Raw genomic sequence first — 23,991 nt, forward strand, 5'->3', positions numbered from 1 at the left:
TTTCCTGATTGCTTTGTTCAGTAGGCCACAGGCACTTCATATAATGGAATTCTGTCTCTTAATGTTGAAGTCTGTCTCTTGACAGTAGGACAGTCCTTTTGTCTAATTCCTGGGGGATCTAAAGCCACATCCGGAGAGTCAGCTGAAAGCAAAGATGTAGCACAAAATTGTTGCAGAGGAAAACAAAAGCTTTTGTCATAGCCTTGCTGGAGTGCTGCATGCACAACAGCATGCTGAGGAACAGATAAAGAGCATAGGAAAGTTGAAAAGGAGGAATATAACACACTTCTTTTTCACTTCTTCAGAAGCATTTTTTAATGTAAAATGAAATATGTAGAGACGTGTCCTTTCTCATGGTGCTTGCTGATTCTAAACTTACTGAAATTAGTTGCAGTAAATCTTGTCCAGACCTCCTGTGTTCTGTCTCTGTTCTCTGCCTCAAAATACATTGGCAAATATAGAATCCATACTTTATCAGCAGTTATAGCAATGGTTGATGATTTGGCTTTTGTACTGTTTATTTAAATGTGCTTCATGAAAGAGTAAGAGTCTGTGCTGGGATCATTTCATCAGTTCAGCAGTTCTGTCGGCAGTGACATGGAAACATAGCTGAGTTTCTTTACTGTTTGCATGTGGACTTGGCAGGGATATTGCTAGTTTCAGAATTTTTTAATCATCTGCCCAACTTTACCACATGTGAAGAGTTCCACACTGCTCCTTTTCAGTTGTATGTTTTCTTTTGTGCTCTCTACTGTCTGGTAGCAAATATGAAAAGTTTGCCCTGATTTATTAGAACCAAAAGAGTTGAAAATTCAGGAACTACCTAAATGAAAATTAATATAAATGCATGTAGATATTAAAAGGAAGAGAATCTGAAGTCAAGGCTTTGTCTTGCATTCTGAAATTGCATAAAAATATTTCTTAAATTGTGTGCTAGTTAATTCAAGGCTGTGTGATTGAAATATTTAAAAATGAGAAAATCAGACAATAAAATTCTCTCCTTTGTGCAATATGAGAATTGAAGTAATATTGTTCAAGAAAAAGAAGTGCTTGATATAGCCAGTTAGACTTCAGATCATTCAAGCTGACCAACAATCTTATAAATAATGGATAAACTGGATGTCCAGAACATATAGTACAAATCTGAAGATTTTATTATCTTCAACCATGGAGTTGGGTTTGTCTTAAACCTCGAATAAAAATGCAGAGAAAAATCTAAACGATGCCTCATAGAACTTCATGGGGAGCTGTGAAATGGTATCACTGGCCCATCTGACAGGTCCAGAGTGTTGTTTTTCCTTAATAGCACAGTATGGCTGCACATAAAGAACCAGTTTAGGTCTATGATTCAGTGGAACTCTGTTTATGCTTTGTTGTACTGGAACTTGTCAAGTCTTCTCCTGATATGACTGATGTCACACAGAAGTACGTATCTGGGCCTTGAAAAAAGGGGAATGTGGGCTGTAGTTGTGAGCTGTGATTGCTGTATTAATATGTATAGGCTGTCCATAAGCACTCTTAGCTTCAGATCAGCTTCCTAGGCCCTTATGGATCTTGTCTTACACCTGCCTAGATCCTGGTGTCTAACAGAGCTGTGTGATCTGAAACCGCTTGTTTCTGCCATGGAAACACAAGTGCAGTGCTGTTTGTTCTGGTGCTTAGACATCTGCTTGTCTGTATTCCTTCCTGCCTCTCCATACATATGTGTATGTTTTTATATTTTGCTTACTGCTCAGCCAAGATGATCCAGGGAAACACTCATGCAGGTAGGACAATGGAAATTCCATTTCATGTGTCTGTGTCTCAAATTCACAATAAACTCTTGTTGGAGTACAGTCCCTCTACTTGGAGTGGCTTGTTTGTGTAGGTAGAATTAAAAATCAAGTGTGGGCCCTGAAGTAATCCTGGGGCAAAACCATAAAAAATCCTGTGTATTTGAAGTGGTGCAAGTGAGTGTGAATTTGAATCTGTGTTTACCGTGAAAAGTGATGTATTCAGACAATTCAGTATATGCATTGCCATGTGCATTTTGAGTGACTTCCTTAGAGGTGCCCAGTAAATTAATGTTTTTTTAAGTGATAATAAAGTAGGCATTTGAAAAGTGCTAAGTGGTAGTAAAAAGCAAAAAGAAAGCAAACCTTATCATTCTGGTGAAGTAATGAAAAACCAGTGTTGTGCGTAAAGTGAGCTTGGTTGCAGCATAGTAGCTTTAAAATTGTATTTTCATCCTCTTGAAAAAAAGTGGTAACTGATCATTTGACCAAATTTTGGTGCTTGACTGGTTTGGTTAGATTTGTTAGGGTTTTAGCAGGTGATGTTTAAGTGCTTGGTTTTTAATTTTCAGCCAGCTGTGCACTGGAATTCTGTCAGAAAATTTGTTAGCTGCTGAGGACTTGTGTTTAAAAGCCCCTCAGCACCAGTAAGAATATATTACCCGGCCTTGACAAAGAGTGTGGTCGGTTGTTGCTTGAGGAGCTGTGTTTGCTACACACCCGTAACCCTCACCTTGACCCTGGCCCTACTCTCACCTCGCCTTTCAGCACTACCAAGGCTGCCCCATGGGCTGTGGTTGTCACCATGTGGCTACAGCAGAGCTCGAGGTAATGCCTGTGACAGAAGTGCCCTGTTGGAGAGCTGCGATTTGTTGGGGTCAGCGACAGAGAAAGTCCTCTTGGACTTCTGAAACTTGGAGAACTTAACTTTGATGTCTATAACCAGTAATCTGATCTAGAACTTGTGAAATGTATTAGGCCTTTCCATTTGTAAACTGCTTCTCTTTTGAAAGTATGATTTATACCACAGCATTTTGTTTGGGGTTTCTTGTCTGCTTTGAGGATTTTTCCTTTGAAAACTCAAGCAGCTTAGTTGAGTGGTCTCCAGTCTGGGGGGGTCTGGGGCTGTCCCAAGGTGGTCCCAGATGGCTTTGATGGGCAGGGTTGAACCCCACACTCGTGGCAGTGGCAGCTCGGGGAAAGCCTGTGTGTGAAAGGGCGGAAACACAGCACAGAGGGAGGAAGAGAGAGCAAAAAGAATGAGAAACAGTGGCATGGGGAATGCCAAGGCCAAAGGCACTCCACCATGACAAATTATGTATTCCCTGCAGCTGAGGGAGGGCTCGGACTGGAGCAAGCAGACCTTTCCTGAAGGAGCTGCTGCCCCTGCAGAGCCTGGACTGGGTAGGGGAGTCCAGAGTGAGGTTGAGCCTGGGAAAGGGTGAAGAAGTGGTGTTTTAATGTTTGTCTGCTTCTCACTATCCAAATGTACTTAAATATGCAATAATTTAGTTTTCTCAAAGCTGAGTCTGATTTTCCCATGGAGGTCATTGGTAAGCGATCTTCCCGGCCTTATTTCAATGCAGAAACTTTTCGTCGTGTTTATCCCCTGTCTTATGGAGATGGAGGGAGTGAGGGAGTGGCTGGGTGGGTGTCTGGCCCTTGGCCCCCAGAATTGGGTGCTCGGTTGGTCAGAGAGTGATTTTGGTCCTTTTGAGATGCCCTGAGTTGCAGCACACACTGCAGAAGGCTGGTAGGGATGATGTGGGATCCTGTGCCTTTTGGGGCAGTAGCTGGAGGTCAGGAGTACCTGGGCACCAACCTGTGGCCACCTGGATCAAGTGCCATGAGTCTCAGGTTGGGATCAGGACTTACCATGGTAAATCATGTTTCTTCTGGTCCTCTTCTTTAGAAAAGGTGGTGGATACAAGACTCGGCTATGGCTATATACATAGGTTTGAACCGACCAGAACATTAAAAATCCTGTAGCAGAGTTTTACTGTTCACTGCTTTGCTTTTCTTGAGTTTATATTCTGACCCTAGTTACACTGAACAGTTTGTAAGAAATAAAATCCCAGACTGGTTCATCTCTTCTGAAAAGTAGAGTCATTCTTGCTCTGGACATTAAACAGGAGGTACTAAAATGCTCTGATGCTGTAATTTGGTGACACTCTGGTATAGGTATTATATCCTTCCTATCAAAACTGATAAAAGAGGCATCTTGAAGCTAGGTGAACTTAATTGGAAAATGTTTCATCAGACCAATTAATAATTAAGCAGTAGTTTTTATTACAGTTCTAAGATGATGAATTTCCTTTTTAGTAAGGAAACTAAATCCCTCTAAAACATAATAAGCATTCTTAAGAAATTACCCTTAAGAGATGCTATCTTGTCTAAATTACACTTTTTAGTAAAATTTTCCAGTCTTGGAAATGCTTCAAAGATTTACTGATTTTGTCAAAGAATTGGCAAACTCAAAAGTAGTTTTGCAGTGTACTGGCTGAAAACAGGTGTCCATGAGATGGAAGCAGATACAACTACACTTCAATGCTTGCATGGAGCTCATTGATTTTATTTGTGCAAGGAAATACATGAAGGTACTGTTTAAACTCTTGAATAAATATTTTCTGATTTATTCATCTGGAAGTTGTTTGGTTTTTTTTGTTAATATTTTAGAGTTGTTGTGGAGATCTCACCCTGTCAGTTTTAACATTCCCTGAACTATATTTTGGTATAGTTAATCATGATGTGGAGGATTAGACTGTGCTTCTGGGAAAGGATGAGTGAAAAGATTATTGGCTTGAATTAAAAGTTCTTCAGGTTTGCCTTCAGGTCTGTTTATTGGCACATAATTATGTGTCTGTGAGGGGCAGAGAAAGTATTTCAGGTATTAACTCAGTGAAAGTATGGTGTCTGATCATATGCTGGTGCTCTGGTATCTGTAGAATGTAACTGTGGATCAGGTTGTCTGGCTGGTGCTGGGAGACTTTCTTTGAGTAATACAAAGACTGACTATACAGCCTGAAGGAGGCAAGATAACAACTTTGAGAGTAGTTTTGCTTCAGGATGGACTGCAAGACCAGTTGTAGAGAATGTGAATCATAAAACAAACCTGGCAAACCAGGAGCTGTGGCTGACGTTGCATATATCAGAGTGAAGACCTGCTGCAGTGTGTGTTTCATGGCACAATAAGAAGATCCTTTAGAAGTGAGAAATTTCTCAATACAATTAACTTCAGTAATTTTCATGTTCAATTTCTCTCCAGCACTTAAACTCCCAGTCCTACAGCTTGTGCTGTATATATTAACAATACGACAAACTCAAAAAATAATTCTCCCTTTGTTCAGGAAAGACTTGTTTCTGTCAGAGCATGTCTTCCACTCTTGGTAACTTGGCAGTTGCTCCAGGCTCATGGAATTGGCTCCAAGCATCTTGGGTTTACTGTAAGAGTTGTGTCAAAGCTGTTAGTTTTTCTTCAGGCTGACAGTCTTCATGTGATTTTTCTTTCGAATTTTTTTTCACATTTGGCCTAGAGTTGTTTTATATGTGTGTGTGAATCCCATGACTGGATTTGGAAACTGATGTGGTTTGAAGATTTCCAAATAAGCAGATTAAAATTAATGATTACAAGAACCCATGTTCTTGCAGTGATTTCAGCACAGCTATGGTGTTTTAGTGCACTGGGGAGTATTTTAAAAACTGAGCTTTTTTTTGGGATATTATCAGTTATCTTTGTGTTTTATCTCTTTATTTCTTTATAGAACTGCTAGAAGGCAAAATGTATCTTTGTATGGGACTTCAGGTCATTTGGGATATAAGAGGGTTAGCAACGCAGAGACACACATGATGAGTTGCATGATGCAAGTGGCCCAAAATCTAAGTTGCAAAATATAACTGAAGTACTGCAAAGCCTAATTTTTATGAAGTTATGAGCAAAAGAGTACCATGAAAAATTTCTTCTGCACATGTGCCTCTTGGTGTAGTATCCGAATCACAGAAATATCAAAAGCTACTGCATTTATCTTACCATATCCAGCTTCAATTTCTGACTTGTTTTTTATCTAGTGGGACTCCTACTCCACCTTTGGATGCTGATGTTACCACACTGAGAGGTCAGTTTTTATCTAATTGCTGTTAAGGCTGATTCTGAATTACCAGAAAATTGAGAAATTCATGTGTTTGGATTTCAGAAAGAGCCCTGAATTTTTCCACCTCTAGAATGCCATTTATAATCTGGAGATCATGTTATGTGCCAAGATTTTTTTATTTCATGAATCATGAAAATCAAGAAATTAATTCTGTGCTGTTTTTACTGCACTTAAGTTCATGTTTCCAAAAATACATCTGCTTAGGCAGAATGTTAGCAACTTATTCTGATTAGTATATTTGATACTTCTCAGGCTCTTCTGTATCTCCTGTGCTGTTGCTGGCATGATGATGGGAATAGGAATCAAATTAGATTATTGGTTTATGCTTGCTGAACTGCTTCTGTGGGTATGCAAAAAAACCCAAAAAACAAAACAAAACAAAAAACCCAACAAAACAAAAAACCCCAAAAAACAAAAACCAAACCCAATCAAAATAATACTGTTCTCTTTCAAACTTAGATGCAGCTGCCAATGTTCCTCCCCCTCATGAGGTCTCCATCGAGAGTCCTGTGGGTGATACCATCCAGGAGCATGACAATGTAGACACCACAGTGAGTGGGCTTTTTCATTTCAAGATTGAGCAAAACTCATCTTCTGCACTTTCTGTGTTGGCTGTACCAGGTTTTGGGGGGCTGATAAATTATTTAAAACTACATGGTGTTGCAAACAGCTGAATGATAGCACTATGTGTATGCCTGCTAAATGTGTATCTCTCAAATGCTAACTAACTTTAAGTAATGTATCCTTATGGTCTTTGGACCAAGTTATCCCATGAAAAAAACATGTGAGGGCCAGAAAGAGAATTTAACAAAATAATTCCAGAGGCTTCCTAAACAATGTAGAAGTTGCTCACTGATGGCAGGTACACTTTCTGGAGAAAGCTTTTTCTGTTTCCTGCATGATGCATAACTTAGGCTGCAGTTTTGTTGAAAAGATCTGTTTTGCTGACTCTTTTCTTCCTTTATAACAGGAAAAAAGCAACAAAACTTCTAGCAAAAGACATTTGACTAAAGTTAACAAGCCAGCCTTCTCTTCCCACCCAGACAATTTTTTATTATTTTTTTTTCCTGATGTCTTTTGGTATGCCACAAGGAATAGTATGCTGTTTAAAACATACTAGGGATGTAAGCAGAAAGCATGCTCAGTCATTCAGATTGGATTAAAACTTGGCATTTACTGCTGCCTGTGGCAAGCATTATAGCTCCATGCATCCCTGATGCACTGGACTGCTCTGGGGCTTTTTGGGCAGCTGTAGGCACAGCAGTTGAAGCCCACTGCTTTAGCTCAGCAGAGCTCCCATTCCCAGTGCCCATTGTATATCTGGGGGGATCCTTCACCTCCTGAGGCTGAACAGTGCAGGGTATTCCTCTGAATGCAGAACTTGGCAAAGGTAGCTTGTCTTCCAGCTGGACAGTAAGTAGGAGCCTTGTGATAAATGAGTAAATTTGGGGTAAATCAGCCTAGGCTGACAGGACTCAAGTGAGATGTTTGAGTGGCCATGCTTGCACTTTAAATTGCGTAGTGAACATCCCACACATCTGTACTTCCCTTTGTACCTGAGGTCAATGGGATGGACTTACATTGAAGGTGTCCAAATTGAAAACAGAATTAACTTCAATATGAGAATTGTCAGGAAGTGTTCTTGCTTAGCAGACTGCCTCATTAGCTGCTGCCTCTGTCCCTGCGGCTTCACAAGCACTCCTTTACAGTGCAAGGCAAACTGTAGTGAGCACACTGTGCTTTGGACTGCAGCATCCACATGTCATTAAGTGTTTCTCTTCTCTCCCTTCTTCCTTCCCTTTCAGATCAATAATGAGATAAAGAAGCAGGATGAAAAGCTAGTCAGACCTGTAACTGAGCAGATGATTGAGTTCAACATTTTGGTTGTTAGTGAACAATACAGTGAGGAGCTGAAGGACCCATCTGCTGCTGAGTATCAACTGCTGTCTGAACGATTCATTTCTCAGGTGATTCCCTTCCCTAATTCCTTTTCCCTTTTGCTAGCCCTGCAAAAAAATAGCAGCAAAAAGCATCTGTGCCAGGGCTCCTAATTTTTGTGTCCCTGTTGTTTCCAATATTTGTTTTTTGTCTATAATGGTGGTAATTATATTACCATCATATTTTGGGGGCAGGGTGTACGTCTTTCTTTTCTCTTTGCAGAGGCATCTAGGCTGTCATATGGTTGCTTACCGAGAGGCTAATCTTTTCTCTAGCTTTGCCTCCTTCTTAGCCCCATTTAGTTAGGGTTAGTTCCCTTTTTACTGGGGGACCTAACCTCATGCCAGATCCTGGGCCAGATGGGAAAGAGATGAACTCATCACTGCAGACAAAAAGCATCACCATGACTGTCACAAGTTGCTAGCATAGGCTAGACATCTTAGTTTTCCTAGTTGTGAGTTCAAGTAGCAATATCATGGTGTATGTGTGTGTAAAAAATGTCATATGGGACAGAGTCCACCTGGCGCATGGATGTTCCACTCCTTTGATCCCTTGCCTGGTTTTCTCTAAGGTTGAATAAATAAGATCTTGGAAAACAAAAGTGAGCAGCACTGTGATTGTTTGTCTCACCTGAGACAGTTTAAAAATAAGGAGATGGGGAAGGGGAACAAGAATTTACAGAGTAAAAAATAATCCTTAATTGGCAAGGATCTTTGGAAGCAAAAATATTTCTAAACCAGCATGAACTTTCAGTATTCTCTGTCTTGGTTTTGTCTCCTGTAGCACAGTTGATTATCTTGGCAGTCTTTCCATTTCTCTACTTGGAATGTTTACACTTCTTGGGGAACACTGGATGTTATAGTTCATACTTGTTATTTCCCCTTTTTCTAATAATGAAACAATGTCACCAAAACTACTCTTCCATAGAGGAAAGAATATTTAACTGTTTTTCACCTCTTAGATATAACAGCTCAGATACTTCTTTGGAAAATGCTAGAAACACTTCCTGATTTTTCACTACAAGAGCAGAAGTGAATGGAATCTGTGTTAATTTTTTTGTTTTTCCTCAAAATAGATTAAAAGAGTATTTGAAGGACTACCTGGATACAAAAACATCCATATCCTGGATTACAGGTAAAAAGATACAGATGCATATATGGTGTTTGAACATGATGCTTGGCAGGAGGTCAGGCATGTGTGTGGGAACTCCTAGGATGGATTAACCGAGTGCTGCCATACTTGGTACCTCTATATATGCAACTGAAACAAACATACAGGACTAATTTTGTTTTTCTTTCTTGCATTCTCAAGTGAATTTCACATGAAATGTTTGCTGTCATTTTAAGACATGGCATTCTTGTTCAAGATTCTATCCTAAAATTTAAAGATATATTCCTATCTGCTACTTCTAATATGTCCAAGTATTAAACAAGGAAGGACACAGAAATCTTTTTGGAAAAATGTGGGATATTTAAATTTCTTTTTCAAATTCTTAATTTGGGATGGCTCTAAGACTTAGTGTTTGAGATGTGTAAAAGTCTCTCTCTTGGACCAAAAAAAGGTGGAGGATAGTTTGATAAATGATATGGAATGTTTTAACTCTGTATTCTTATAAATATATTTTAGAGACCTGATTCACTCAAACCCATTTGTGCCTCGGAGTGACATTTAAAGTTAATTTGTTAAATTAACACATCAAATGTAAAATGTCTGACTTTTGGAGTACAGGGCTCACAAACTGATTTTTTTTTTTCCTTGAACGGACTGAAAATAACTTAGAATCTAATGAGTGTGTTCATTAGTTAATCCAAATTGTGTTTTTTTTGAGACTGTAATCTGTGTTTCTTAGAATTTATTGCCTGGGGTATTTTAACTAGCATACATGTAGGTAACAAAGCAGCTGTAGTGAGAGAGGTTTTGTGGTTGGAGCCCTTGGCTGTGTCCCTTTTTCAGCCTGGAAGGTAGCAAAACCTTCCATCTTGGTATTTGCAGTCTAATAGGTTTGCAAGCACTTGGTTAATTTGAGAAGACAAATAAAAGGCTGGTATTTGTGGCAAAGACTGTTCTCTGCTGTGCATGACAAAAAGCCGTTGCTTGTAAATTAAACCTTTAGGTAGAATAAGTGAGCCTATATCTTCTTGGTACTGACAGCAATTTAACTGCATTATTTATAATAATCTGAGGTGACTCTGCTAATTCCTTGGGATCAATAGGAAATAGTTCAGGAAAAGCAGAACAATTTGTTACGTAGCTGAATAACTATGAATAACTATGCAACTTAAAAGGATTTTCCTGTATGTTTTCAAATTGATGTGCCCTGTAGAATACCAAAGCAAACTTGTTAAAGTTTTAAGATTTAAAGGAAATTATGACATTGATTTAATAGGTTTTGCTATTCTGTTTTGTTTTTATAATCAGCCCTTCCGAGGAAGACAGGTAAAGAGAACTTTTTTAATAGATATTGTCATAATACAGATGGGAAAAACATATTTAGCAAAAACATTGGTTTTTGGGATTTGTAGTTTTGTTTGTAGATCTGTAGTTTCAGAGCAAGATAGTTATCTAACATAAATATTGTGAGAGAGGGTTCTCTCAGAAACTGCAAGTAACTGATCTGTTTTTATTAATGATAAACCTAAATATTTAAGTCCTAATAATAAGAAAAAACCCTCAGGAAAAATCATCCTAAACACAAGTCAGCTAGTGGGGTACCTTGTGTATGAGTCTCTTCTGTGAAGAAAACAAAATTCCTTAACAATGACTCAAAGTCTTCATACATTTGCAGCAAAGTCTTGAATAGACGTGGGATTATTATTATTATTATTACTGTTACTGAAATTGAAGATAAGAAACCCACAGTTCTCCAGCAAAGGCTGTTGGCATAGCTTCAAGGCCTGAGGTACTGCAGATCTTAGCAGAACTGTAATAAATATTCTTTAGCAGAACATGGGATTAGTCTGGACTTGTTTCACATGAAACATATGCAAGTTAAGAATCCAGAATTTTCCTTCATTAGTATGCTAAGAATGTCACAAGACAGAAAAAGAACTCTGCAGCCTTAATTTACTAAATGTATTAATTTGTTCTGTGTATCTCAGCACAGCCAGTTTCAGTGAACAAGTTTAAAGAGAATAAAGAGAATGAGCATTCTAACTTTTCAAGAAAGGTTAGAAACACAAATCTCTTCACAAACTATATGCAACTGTTCACAAGGGCCATGTTCCAGGCACCAGATATTTAGCTCTTTCCAGAAAGAGGATGGTCTAATAGTTATTTGTTAGGAATTACGAATGACAGCACAGTTGTCATTCTGTGACAACTAGAGCTAAATGTTATGTTTGAGGAGCATATTCTGTTCCATCTTTGCTGTGCCTTTTCATGACTGCTGTCCTTTTTAATTTCCTCTGCTGACAGTCAGAGGAAATGTCAATGATAGAGCCAGCAGCAAAACCCAGGCTCCTGGGTTCAGTCAGTGTGTTTGTGGATTGTCTCTGTTGCATCTGGCACTGGGGCTTTAAAGACTTCTCTGAGCAGAGACATCATTCTGGAAATCCAATCCAGCTCTGTGGATCAGGAAAACCTGTATTCACAGCACATTTTTCTAATGCTTCATAGGTTAATTTTCTTCCTGTGTTCTGTCCACAGCCAAAATGTGTTATATCTTGTAAAGTTCCCTTGTGCTTATGCCCAGTGTATAGTAAATCTGATTGCAGCCTAAGCTTTCATGTGGAAAAGACCTCCCGATGTATTCAGGAAAAGAAAATTAAGGAAATGGAGGAGAGTTAATATGAAACAACCCCCTAAACTGTACACTGATACAAAACCAAGTTATAGAATAAATGATCAAATGAGTCTAGATAAATTTTCCCAATTATAAGATTAATTAAATGCTATTTAATCGCTATTAAAAGCATTCTTTCAAGCAGATTAGCACTGCACAGTGACAGAGATTAGGGCTCTCACTTGCTACTGTAGCTTTCTACTATATACAACCTGTTTTTTCTGCCTATTTTCATACTTTAGAGCTGTTCCTATAATTGGCATGACCTTAAAATCACCACTGTCACCACTGCATGCTGGTGGACCCACTAATAATGCTTGCAGAAAGTCAGTGTTTTGGTCTGCTTGTGGTCTGTCTACCATTCACTAGTAGAAACGCGGGATTGGGACCAGACCAGATGCCAGTTTTCAGTAGCATTTCCCTTGAGAACTTTGTGAAAAGAATCAAAGAATCAAGTAGTTTTTATTAATCCTTTAAAGCCATGTATTTTTATATTAAAAGGGACATTGATGTGGGCCCCTGTGAAAAAATACAGTGTTTACTTGCTTAGGAAAACCTGGCATTTCTCATCTGTTTACTTTCTCTTTGTGCAACTGAAGTGGGGTGGAAGTTCACTATGCTGTCACATTTGATGGAAAAGCCATCAGCAATGCCACCTGGGACCTGATTAACCTTCATTCAAACAAGGTGGAGGACAACTCCTTCATGGGCATAGAGGATAATCCAACAGTTGTGTACACCATCAGTGATTTCCGAGATTATATTGCTGAGATCCTCCAGAAAAATGCTCTGCTTGAAAATGCTTCCATCTCTTTAGACCCAAACTCTCTTCAGCTTACTAATGGTGGGTATTAATTATGATGCATTGGTGTGCCATACATCTGACTTATAAAATATATCTCAGATGGGTGAATTGTTCAGATGTCCTCTGAAAAAATTAAAGAGAACACAATCAGGTTATAGCCTGTTTTGCTCAGATCTTAACCAGGCCAAGTCCTTAGCATTGGCATCCTATTCTTGATCCATTAGCTTAGCCCTCCCATTTTATTTTAATTTTTATTTTGAAATTGAGGTTTGTGGTGTGCAGTTTCAGTTATACTTTCAAAAATTACGCAATAAGAATAAAAGGGGAAAACATGGTTCACATGGTGCACATTGCATCAGGGTGACCTCAAACTTAACAGCTCTGTGTTGGCCTTAGGCAGCACAAAGGAAATACCCAGACTATTGTTGAATATTGAATGATCCTGCTAGAGGTGATGAAAGAGTGCTGTCACCCCTTTGTTCTCATTTTCCCCCTCCACTTCCTGTCAGTGATTTTGGAGACATTTCCAGAAACAAAATCACTCTGGCAAACTTTTTGAGATTTTACTTACAAATATGAAACCAGAGAGGGTTTTTCAGTCAGTTTTCCAACACAACTTTCTCACACTGTTACTGCAGCCTTTAGATCCCCAGTGTTTCTATTTCCACAGTGAAGGAAATACTGCACCCCACATTGGAAGACCCATCCTGGATTACTGAGCATCCAGTTGTGCTGGAGCGCCCGGAGTTCGATGTGAGTATGGTTCTGAGCAGTGGCCTTGGGACACATTTGAGCAACTTAGTTCAGAAAGGTAGAATTGTAGCCAACACCCAGAGCTTCTCTATCCTGTTGTTCATGCAGAATAAATACTAATGAAGGTTCACCTAATATTGGAGTAAAAACTGGTGAAATCTCTTGTGCTGGTGTCTGCTGCCCAACAGTTTTCTGTGGTCATCTTATTTTGATTGTAAATGTCTCTAGAGATGTGATTCTACCTTTCTTTGGAAAAAAGAAATAGAGGTAAACATTAAAATTGGCCATTAGAAGAGAAAACGCTAAGTTTCATAAACTCCTTTTGTTACTGTATTTCTTTTAAAGGAAGTTCTCAATTTGGTTTTAAAATTATGTCCATCCTCCTAATACCAGCAGAGGAAAATACAGTAATTTCACGATTGTAAGCTGAACCATTTTGACTAAAATTTTGCTCCCAAACCAGAAGTGCGGCTTACATTCAGGGGCGGCTTATATATGAACAAATTTTGGAAATTTCCCAACCCGGAAGTCCAAGCCAGCAGCAGCCCTGAGCCGAGGTGGAGCCCGCACGGCCCCAGGTGTCGGCAGGGCAGTGACGGGGCAATGGCAGCGCTGCCCAGCCCCGGGGGGCGCGGCGGCGGCACCGGCCGGGCACGCCCCTCTCCCTCTTCCTGGTGGCACCGGCCGGGCACGCCGTTCCCCTGCCTCCCGGCGGCAGCGGCGAGTGGGGCTGGGGCCGCTCCCTGGTGGCCGCCCCGAGCAGGGCCGAGCCAGTGAACCCTGTGATCCCACAATTCTGTTACTATTTGGCAACTTTGTGAAAGTTGCACACGGATCCCTGCTGTGAATGAAAGTGCGGCTTACAATCCGGTGTGGCTTATTTATGGAGGAAAAATGAAACGTTGCTGACACCCCAGAATTGCGGCTTATAATCGGTGCGGCTTGTAATCATGAAATTAGTGTAATTGGCACTGATTTCTTTTTTGTGTCTTCAAATTGTAATTGTCTCCTCTGACTACCTCTGGAATAATCCAAGACACAGATCAGAGTTCTGTGTTGGACAGGAAACTTGGTATCCCTGACCATGTCTGTACAAAGAGACTTTATGCAAAGATACTGAGTTAGGTGCCAGCAATGCTGAGATCAAGTCGGTCAGTTCTGCCAACAGAGAGGTCTTCTGAGTGCTGAATCATTGTCTGGGCACTTGGTTTCTCCTCTCCACGCTGTTCTGTAACACAGATGTGTTTTCAACAAGAAATGAGCTCAGATCATGCCCTAAAATCCAGGTCCACTTGAGCTGTATGCTAGGTTCTCACTCAGTCCATCATGAGATAATGTTATGAACACAGACACATTTAATTTTATCCAACTTCTGAAAATTTTAAGCAAGCAAAATTTGCTTTCATAGAATGCAAATATTGTTAGAATGGACATAGGTGTAATGTCCCTAATTTCATGACTCAGTTTTCACTGAGTTTTAAAAACTTATGATTGATGTCTAAAATACAAATTGATGTGGATTTGCCATAATGGATTAAACATGGTTTAGATAAGCTTGAATTTAAGTGAACTTTCAGAAAAGGGCTTTCTCTTTACTGGAGGCGTCTTACTGGAGACATCTAACTAGTCTAAAATGTTTTAAATCTTTATTTTAGTAATACAGCGAATTCTACTATTCTGTACTCTGACAGATGTGCATAGTGGTAGCGTTGCAGTATTAAATTTTAAGCCAGTTTGGGGGAAAATTATTATGACAAAAAATTGTGGAAGTTATATTTTTCTAATAATGAACTATGAATAAAGACTTCTATGCCTTCAGTCAAAAACTCTGATTACCTAAAAGGTATCAAGTATATCCCCAAATGAGCTGTGTACAATCTGCAATACACAGGTAATTTGCAAAGTAGCTTCAGATAAATAAAAGGAAATCCTAAATATGCTTAAGCAATGCACAATTGATCAATTATTTCCACAGATGTTGAACCTTTATGGTTCAAGTAGATGCTCTCAAGTAGAACTGTTACCTATGGAAAAGAATTTTGCTATAGTTTTCCCTAGGTGACTTGAGAATAAGCTGGGTTTGTATTAACCTAACAGTATCATGGCATAACATGGAACTGTCATGATTTCACCATCCAATTGCTAGTAGATGGTGCAACTAATTCAAGTTTTGCAACTTTCTTTAAAAGTGAAGCAAAAATCAAGTCTAGTTTTTGAAATCCATATTTTCTTGTTGTTAATGTTGAGTTGTGAGTTGTAACAGGTAGAAGGAATGCTCTGGGTTGAGGAATAAAATGCCTTTCTGGCAGCAGAAAATGAAAAATCAGGGAGAGGGCTTCTATGTTTAGAGCCATCTATCATATTTGCAAGCCTTTTACATTGGTGAAAACCAGAACTAGCCAATATTATATTAAACTTGTTAGTACAATATATTGCCATGTAACCAGAATCTTTCAATAATGTTAGTTGCCATAGAAGCATTTATCCACATTCAAATAAATGATGAAGTGCAATCCCTGGCAACTGAATGCTTACATTAAATAAATGTATCAAGGAGTGATTTCTGGGAGTCTTAATTAATTCTTTATGGAATTTATGTGTGTAATTTATTTCTAATTTTGTACAGTAACTCTTTTTACAGCTTTATTTATAGTGGTTAGTCTTGCCAAAAATAAAATTACTAGAGCACATGTCTCTATGGTGTATATATACTTTTCAACTGATTGTTACAATATAAATTTAAAAATTTGACATGATTGTGGTGGCATAAAAACTGGCATTTTTAAATGTGATCAATACATGCAAACAGGAATTTTAAGGAAAAAAAAAACAAAACCAAACCTTAACTGGCCTGTTTCCAAAGCATTCAAATGCAGTTTGAATTAAGCTGAAAATTTAATTCACCCACATTTCAACTGGGAGTAAAATTTCAGATTGAAATGTATTTGGATTCTTTCTGTTATTCCTGCTGGTCAAGCAACAGAAAGATTTGACAGGAATGGTGAGCTACAGAAGTGATTACAGCAGTTTTGAACCGCAATACATATTACAGAAACCTGTGTTCACTGCATACTTAACTTGTCACCATTGAAAGTTTATTAGCCCTTAATAAATTGCTGCTTCTTGAAATTGCTTGGCAGTTTTTCATGCCCTACAGGGTTTTTGGTCTATATCCCACTGCTGCACGGCATTTATATGTGGGCAGGTGTCCATGTAAAGTACTAATTTATGAGTTTTAGGCTATCAGCTTGTTTTTATAGCCTTGACCAAATAACTTAATATCTTTATTGTCTTTTCCAATATAATTGCCTCATCAGATGCCATAGTAGGAGATTAATATTCAAAGATGAAATATGGTGACTACTTTAACTGTAAACCAACTAATGATTCTGACCTGGAATAGTAAGTAAGCGGTGTGGAAATTGGACATTATTTTCTAATTATTTTCTAATTCACAAATTCATTCTGCATGCACTTTGCTCATCATTACTGCTAATAGATTTTTTTTTTCCGGCACAGGTATCTTGGCTTTGAGACTAAATTATTCTGGGTTCTAAATGCTCTTCATTACATTCTGGACTTTGTTGTTCTCATACCCACAAACTAAAAGATATCAGTAAATGATGACTGAGCATGCATCTATCAAAGTTCACTTTCTACACTGTTCCATGTATCATAGTAACTGGAATATTAGAATGATTGTATTGGTGTGTGGCTGATGAATAACAGCTGTTAGAACCTCATCAGGCTTTAGAAAGGCAGACAACATTTATCTTTGATTTAGTTGGAGATGGGCAGATTCCTTTTTTCAGCATAGGAAAGGAGATGGGGCTGCATATAGATGGTAAATCTCTTAATACCCTAAGGGGTGCTGCATTCCAAGCAATCTGAATGGCTCCTTTCCCTTTTGAAGGACGTGACTGGACATGACATTTTTCAGAAGGATGTGCATTTTACATGCGTATTACACAAGATTAGCAAGGGTCTGTATTTGCCACTCCTGCTGATGTGTATTGCTCCCTCAGAGGCAGTAGTCTCAGACTTGGCCACTGCCTGCTGTTAACCCCTTCTGTGTGTTCAGCTCAATGCAGACAATCAGTGTTTCCCCTGTAATAGTGGAAATATTAATAGTGGCTTTATGTTCCAGGACAGCACCTTTTTAGCTGAGCGTCCTTCTGCAGATGAGTCAACTGTCAGCAATGCCTTGCCCTTTGATTACACCAAACCAGATTCCACCTCAGACAGTGAGCAGCTCAGTGACAATGAAATCCAGCCAAGACCAGAGAACATTGACTATGAGGCCGGTTTGGCACCTGAAGCCCCACTTTCCTCAGAGGTTGATGTCACTTCTTTACCTGATGGGCTGAATTTAGAGACTTCTCATTTAGTCACTGTACCAGTGTTAGAGCATGATTCTATGGACTCTCCAGAATGGCTTTCATCTCCCAGTTCTTTAGATGGTAAGTTAATGCCATTGGCTGAAGCTTACATTTGGATACCAGTGTTTCCTGATACTTACCAAATAATAGTTCACCAAAATGAGTTTTCAGAAAGGTCTAAAAATTAAATATCTTTCTCTGCCAGTTTTTACCTTTTGTGTAGGCATGTATTCAAGAACCATATACCAAGGTAAAATGCTTGTAATAGCAAATAATGCCTGTTTCTCTCTTCTGGAAATATGTGCATGGCACTTGTTAAATAGCATAGAAGTAATTTTGTATGTCTTGACTTGGCCCATAGAATATCTGAATGGAAATAGGAGAGGTTAACAGGGGTCCTTATGCCTCTGGCATACAGAGGCCGGGATATATTATGGAAAATGTGGAACACAGATCTACAGGCAATTCTAATTGTTAAATTGTTTTTATTTTTAATGTTTGAAGATACTGAAATATCTGAAGAACTTCTGCCTTTAACTCCTTCTCACCTTGTGCCTGAAGAATCTCCTTCTACTGATGACTATGCTGTTCCTCTGCTTTCTGCACCAACAGTGGCCTCTTCATCAGTCATAGAGACTGATATCAAAGAGAAGGAAGAAGTAATCCAAGGTAGTCCTGAGGGCAGTGACAGTGCAGACTCTGTGGAAGAAATTCCTTTTCCCTTAGAAGTTCCCCCTATGGAAGACGAAACTGATATATTTCTTGGAGATAGAGTTACATATGATGATGGGTCTGGTTCAGCTTTTGATGGTTCAGGAAAAGAAATGGAATCAAGTATCTGGCCTTGGGAAGAAGCAACCCTGGAACCAGTTTTCTACCCTGGTCCTGATAGTTGGCTTGAAGATGACAATGAGTCTTTGTTAATCAAAACTGAGGATATTCCCGAAGGCATGATTTTAGACTATATTCTTAACTATGGGAATAAATTAGATTATGATCTTTCCAAAGATGAGAATGAAGGGAAAGTCAATATAAAAGATTTCCTTGATGAGTCTGAAATATTTGTCTTTCCAGAGACTACAACTCCGCAAGTACCTCTGTTACAGACAGAAGAGCCATCATCCCTGGAACCATCTACACAGACAGAAACACTGGGCATGTATGATTCTTCTTTTGTCATGCCAACTGGAGAGGCCCCTGTCTCACCACCATATACAGATCTGTCTGTGGAAGATAGTCTCCACACATCTACAGGTGCTGTCAGTATGGAGCAGCCTGAGGAGTCTAGTGTAGGCCAGAACATAATCCCTGAAGTAGTTGAACACCAAAGCGAAGACAGGGCAGTGGTAGAAGAACTATTCACAGTGAAGCAGCCGGATGTAATAGAAGCTGCTACAGTAGAACACTTGGACACAATCTCTTTAGAAACTATTCTGACTGCGGATCCCTCTGTGGTAAAGCCTGAGACTTCCCCAGAAGAGCAGCAAGCCCTAGATTCATCGCTGGCAGACCAAGACACTCCTGGATTAGCAGCGAAGGAACCAGCTGATGTTTGGCCTATTGACAGGGCACCAGAAACCTCCTTAGATCAGACAGTGCAACCAGCAATGCCAGCAGCAACTCAAGGTTCAGCTGCAGTTCCTTCTGCAGATCACACCAGCCCCCCAGAGGGCTTTGCTGGACAGGATGGGACAGACCATGACACACGTACTTCCATGAGCTTCAACACTGTTATGGATTATCAAACAGTGAGTGTAACAACAAGCACTGCAGAGCTTCCGTCCCATCTCCCTTCTGCGGGATTCACACCATCATTGTCTGTGGCTACCTCAACAAAGCTGGGACATGAAACAACAAGAGTCCTGGATGTTTCAGTAGACCTGGGTCATGTCAGCACTGTCCACTTTTCTCCTGAGCTGACTGAGGAGGGAAGGAGAATGACTGAAAGTCACGTGGAGCTAACAACTCGTGTCCAGTCCACAGAGATGGCCAGTGTGGCTTGGGCTACACATGAAACTCACTACAGCAGTACTGTCCCATCCCGAGCTCTAGTTGTGTTCTTCAGTCTTCGGGTTACCAACATGATGTTCTCAGAGGACCTGTTTAATAAAAACTCCCCTGAATACAAAGCCTTGGAGCAGCGATTCTTGGAACTGGTAAGAGTCACTTCTGTGCTAAATGTCCATTACCAGATAGACAAAAACTGTGGGTAAATTATATTTAGTCATCTCTCTTTTGCAGAGAACAACTCAAAACTGGGAGTCCCTCTGTGGGGAAAATTCTGTCTGGAAATGGGTGGTGGGATGCTGTTCATTTTTTATTCAGATAATAGTCTCTCTAAAGGAGAACTCCTTAGCACCAGGGATCAGCTACTCTGCTGGCGTCAACAGATATTGCAGTGTCTCTGAAGTCACTACTACACTCCCCCTACTTGCTTCCAGAGTGCTCTGTATTTAGTGTATAGGGAGGTAGATGCAAGAAAACCTGGGGTGTGAGCAGATAACTTTTATGCAACACATTCAACCTGTCCTACGTAAGAGGTAGCTCAGGGGAATAAGCTATTCCTAACCTGGCTGATGATTTGGAAAACCTCAGGAGTTACACAGCAATAACTGCCAAATTTTAACTGAGAAATTCCCCTCTTCTGACTGAAACAAACATTCTGTTGTGAGAGATGAAGAGAACAAAGCAGAGAGGGAAGGGGGACATGCCTGATGGAAAAACCCTGTGAAATGGCAAGTATTCCAGGTACTTAGATCAAACGAGAACACAATGTGTGTCCTGAGAACTGTGTTTCTGAATTGCGTATTTTTAGAAGCTCCTTGCAAATTGCTATTCTTTTAAGAACTGCTAGAAGTACTTGGGCTCCCAGTAGGCTGCCAGACCTTTACCCAGCTGTAGGATTTGAATAAAATCATTCAGACTCTAATGGTCTGCTGCAGTAACAGTGCAACTGGCTGGAGTAGAGAGAGACTCAAAGATTCAGCTTTTCTGTCACATCCCCTGTGTTGCAGCTGGTGCCCTACCTTCAGTCAAATCTGACGGGATTTCAGAATCTGGAAATCCTGAACTTCAGAAATGGCAGCATTGTGGTGAACAGTCGAATGAAATTTGCCAAACCTGTGCCTCGGAATGTCACCAACGCTGTGTATATGATCCTGGAAGATTTCTGCAACACTGCATATCACACCATGAACCTGGCCATCGATAAATACTCCCTGGATGTGGAATCGGGTAAGGACAGCAGGGAAATGCAGCTTATAGCAAGGGATCCAGAAAAATGTCTGGTTTAAGTGCTAAGGATCCTAACAGCTCAGAGGCTGCCCACTGCTTTTCACAGCCTGGGCTTTAGAAAGACAGTCTTTCATAGAGTACAAAAACACAAATGAAAATCTATTCTGGGACTGAAGAGATGAAAGTCAAAGTGAGACACAGAGAAAGCTCTATAGGGTCCATATAGATTTATGGAAAAAAATTAACTCATTGAATACTCTGTATAATGCCCTTATATTTGACCTGGGGAGTAGATGGCTCAGGGAGAACAGTGGTGCCCATCTCTCCTGTGCTTACTTTCATGAGTGGTTTGAACTTACTCCACATGGTTATTCCCACAGGTGGTAGTCAGTTTACCTGCCAGGTGGGCATCTGCATGGTAATAGTTCCTGCCTCATGCTTGGTTGCACTAAGAAGGGACAGGCCCTCTTGCTTCCCTCCTCTGATACAGGGAGAAGTTTGTTTTGGTTTTTACCGCTGTCCAAAATAGCCAGTAGTTTACCATATAAGCAATCCAGAAATATCTCCTGTTTTAAGGTTAGAGAAAAATAAGAGTGCTGACCTGTTGGCATATGGTAGCTGTTCTTCCTATCTTGTAAAGATGGTCTAATTAGCATGAGAAATGTTCTGATATTGATTGTTTAGCTGTATGCCAGCTTCTTAAGACAAGTGAGATATCTTGAATGCTACAAGCTGGTGTTCTTTGCAGACAAAAAGGCAAATCCCCTCACAGCAGATGGTGAGTGCCTGACATCCCACTGCCCTTCCCCACATACCACCTAGGTTTTCCATAGCAAGAAATACTGGAGATCACCTGTGGTTTACCCATTTGTAAAATAGAGTTCCAGCAGACAGAGAAAATATGAGGTACCATCTGTTCCAGTATAAAAGAGATCACGCCATACTTGCTTTTTTGACTCTTTGTTGGGTGGTTTTAGCCGTGCCGCTGTCATGTGCCGACAGAGGATTATTTGCTAGTGCTTGCTCACCTTAGCAGAATATTTTGTTACTCAGGAAAGATGCACACTGGATTTTTGTGGATTAACAAGAGACCATTAGAGAAGACAGCAGCCAGGACCTTGTCTCAGTTAAGGCTCTCCCCTTTAATTATTTTTTTTTTTGCTCTGTGTATTGTCAGGTGAGCAGGCAGATCCCTGCAAGTTCCAGGCCTGCAACGAGTTCTCAGAATGCCTAGTGAATCGCTGGAGTGGGGAAGCTGAGTGTGTCTGCAATCCTGGCTACCTCAGCATCGACGGGCTACCATGCAACAGCATTTGTGACCTGCAACCAAACTTCTGCCTGAACGACGGCAAGTGTGACATAAGCCCTGGGCAAGGGGCCATCTGCAGGTAGGTCACCCTGCTGTTGGAAGTTGTGCTTCCTGGATGAAAGCTCCTATAGTCTCCTCTGTTGCAGCGTTCTGTAAGATTTGTCCAAAATTCTGTACAATATTGTGCAACAAGGGAGTAGATTGTGATTGCCATTCATGTTATCCTACTCAGTGCAAGTTCCAGTATTAACATTAGTTTTCCTATGTGTATATCATAAATGAGACAGTAACAAATTAAAAGAACAGAAACATCAGAAAATAGAACCATCTAGGAATAATAGTTGTAATGGAACACACTCAGTTGTTCAAATCACTTTTATTGATCTTTGGGGACAGAATTTACCTCCAGAGGTTTTCTCAAGTAGCAAAGTGTTTGATAGTGTCATGTCACCTATGAGAGTTAATTTCTTAACAGAAATTTATACCTTAACATCACATTGATAGTGCATAAATACATTAAATATAGTGCTTTTGGTCTGGAAAAAAGTATAAAAGTAAATCATTGTGCATTTGGGAAAATCGTGTGCGTTCATAAAAGGATCAAGTAACAGGCCCCAGATACTTGCTTAAAAAAAAAAGACACAAATGCATCTGAACGGGATTGCTGTATTTTGCAGGTAATCAAAAAGACTTTGTGAAAGATACAAATTGGTGATGTCCATGACATGGCACTGTACTTCTTACTTTTCAAATAACAGTCTATTTTTAAAATATACCAATCCACAAAAATTAAGAAAACTACCACAAAGAGGAGTATTACTACTAGTAGTTATTTGTTACTTCAAGTGATTTTCTTTTTCAAGTCTACCTAGAACTTCTCTAAAGTGAGTCTTAGACTGCTAACAGTTAACAGAAAAAAATGCTTTTAAAACTTTAAAATTGGCTGCTATCAAAGATGCATTATACATTTAAACATTTGTGTGACAGTGTTAATCAGAAGAAGCTAAGTATCTGAAACCAAGCATATCACAGCCAGTATTTAAAACTTTTTGAAAATATTGAAGTATTGCTTACCACTTTCAGAAACTGTTTCAGATCATTATATGAGAAGAATTAAGTGCTGATGTTTCTTATTAATAGAGTTCATTGATGTGCATGGTCGTAATAGTTTACAAACGCTTTGAGTTTTTATGGAAAAAACTCCCAAACACATATAATGCAAATATATTATTTTACATATATATTTAAAGTCAATAATAACAACATTATAGTTCCTACGTTCAAAACAAAATTAAGGCAGAAATGCCTTATATTTGCCCAAAGAGAATACTGTTTTGGGCAACCATTCCAGAGATACATTCTTGGACTCAAGTAGTTTATTTTGTGTATCTATTTAGGCATTGTGAAGGTCATAACACTAGGAACATTCTAGTCGGCTAACTCCTTCATTAGCATTTGCATTACAAGATGATGAAGACAACTGCTTTCTACCTCTGCAGTGTGGATGTGTCACATGCAAGGTTCAATCAAAGCAGGAGTTTTTCCTCTATCTAAACACCTTCCAGTTTTAACACCTCCCAGGGTAAATTGAATCGAGCAGAGGTATTTCCACCACAGATGTATTACCCTTTTGCCATTTTACCTACCTTCATTCAATTCTGTGATGGGATTAGTTCATCCAGGAGAAAGGAAGGTTCCTGGGAGACCTTTTTTGTGGCCTTTCAATACTTTAAAGAGGCTTATTAGAAAGGTGAGGACAAACTCTTTTGCAAGGTCTGCTGTGATAGAACAAGGCATAATGGCTTTAAACTAAAAGAAGATAGATTCAGACTAGATATAAGGAATAAGTTCTTTACAGTGGTCGTGGTGAAA

The 23,991-nt window shown here is 39.6% G+C and overlaps 1 protein-coding gene across 1 annotated transcript in view; it reads left to right on the plus strand.

The window, feature by feature from the left end:
- Window positions 1-23,991, plus strand: part of IMPG2 (interphotoreceptor matrix proteoglycan 2) — a 51,295-nt gene that overhangs the window by 22,386 nt on the left and 4,918 nt on the right. Inside the window, exons 6-17 of the mRNA XM_033086830.1 lie at window positions 2,595-2,600; window positions 5,838-5,884; window positions 6,380-6,471; window positions 7,726-7,887; window positions 8,934-8,992; window positions 10,277-10,294; window positions 12,239-12,483; window positions 13,115-13,197; window positions 17,345-17,657; window positions 18,081-19,732; window positions 20,591-20,810; window positions 21,988-22,198. Of these exons, the coding sequence (XP_032942721.1) occupies window positions 2,595-2,600; window positions 5,838-5,884; window positions 6,380-6,471; window positions 7,726-7,887; window positions 8,934-8,992; window positions 10,277-10,294; window positions 12,239-12,483; window positions 13,115-13,197; window positions 17,345-17,657; window positions 18,081-19,732; window positions 20,591-20,810; window positions 21,988-22,198 (3,108 nt within the window). The remainder of the gene's footprint in view (window positions 1-2,594; window positions 2,601-5,837; window positions 5,885-6,379; window positions 6,472-7,725; window positions 7,888-8,933; window positions 8,993-10,276; window positions 10,295-12,238; window positions 12,484-13,114; window positions 13,198-17,344; window positions 17,658-18,080; window positions 19,733-20,590; window positions 20,811-21,987; window positions 22,199-23,991) is intronic.

Source organism: Catharus ustulatus, chromosome 2 (genome assembly GCF_009819885.2).
Source record: "Catharus ustulatus isolate bCatUst1 chromosome 2, bCatUst1.pri.v2, whole genome shotgun sequence".
Lineage (NCBI taxonomy): Eukaryota > Metazoa > Chordata > Aves > Passeriformes > Turdidae > Catharus > Catharus ustulatus.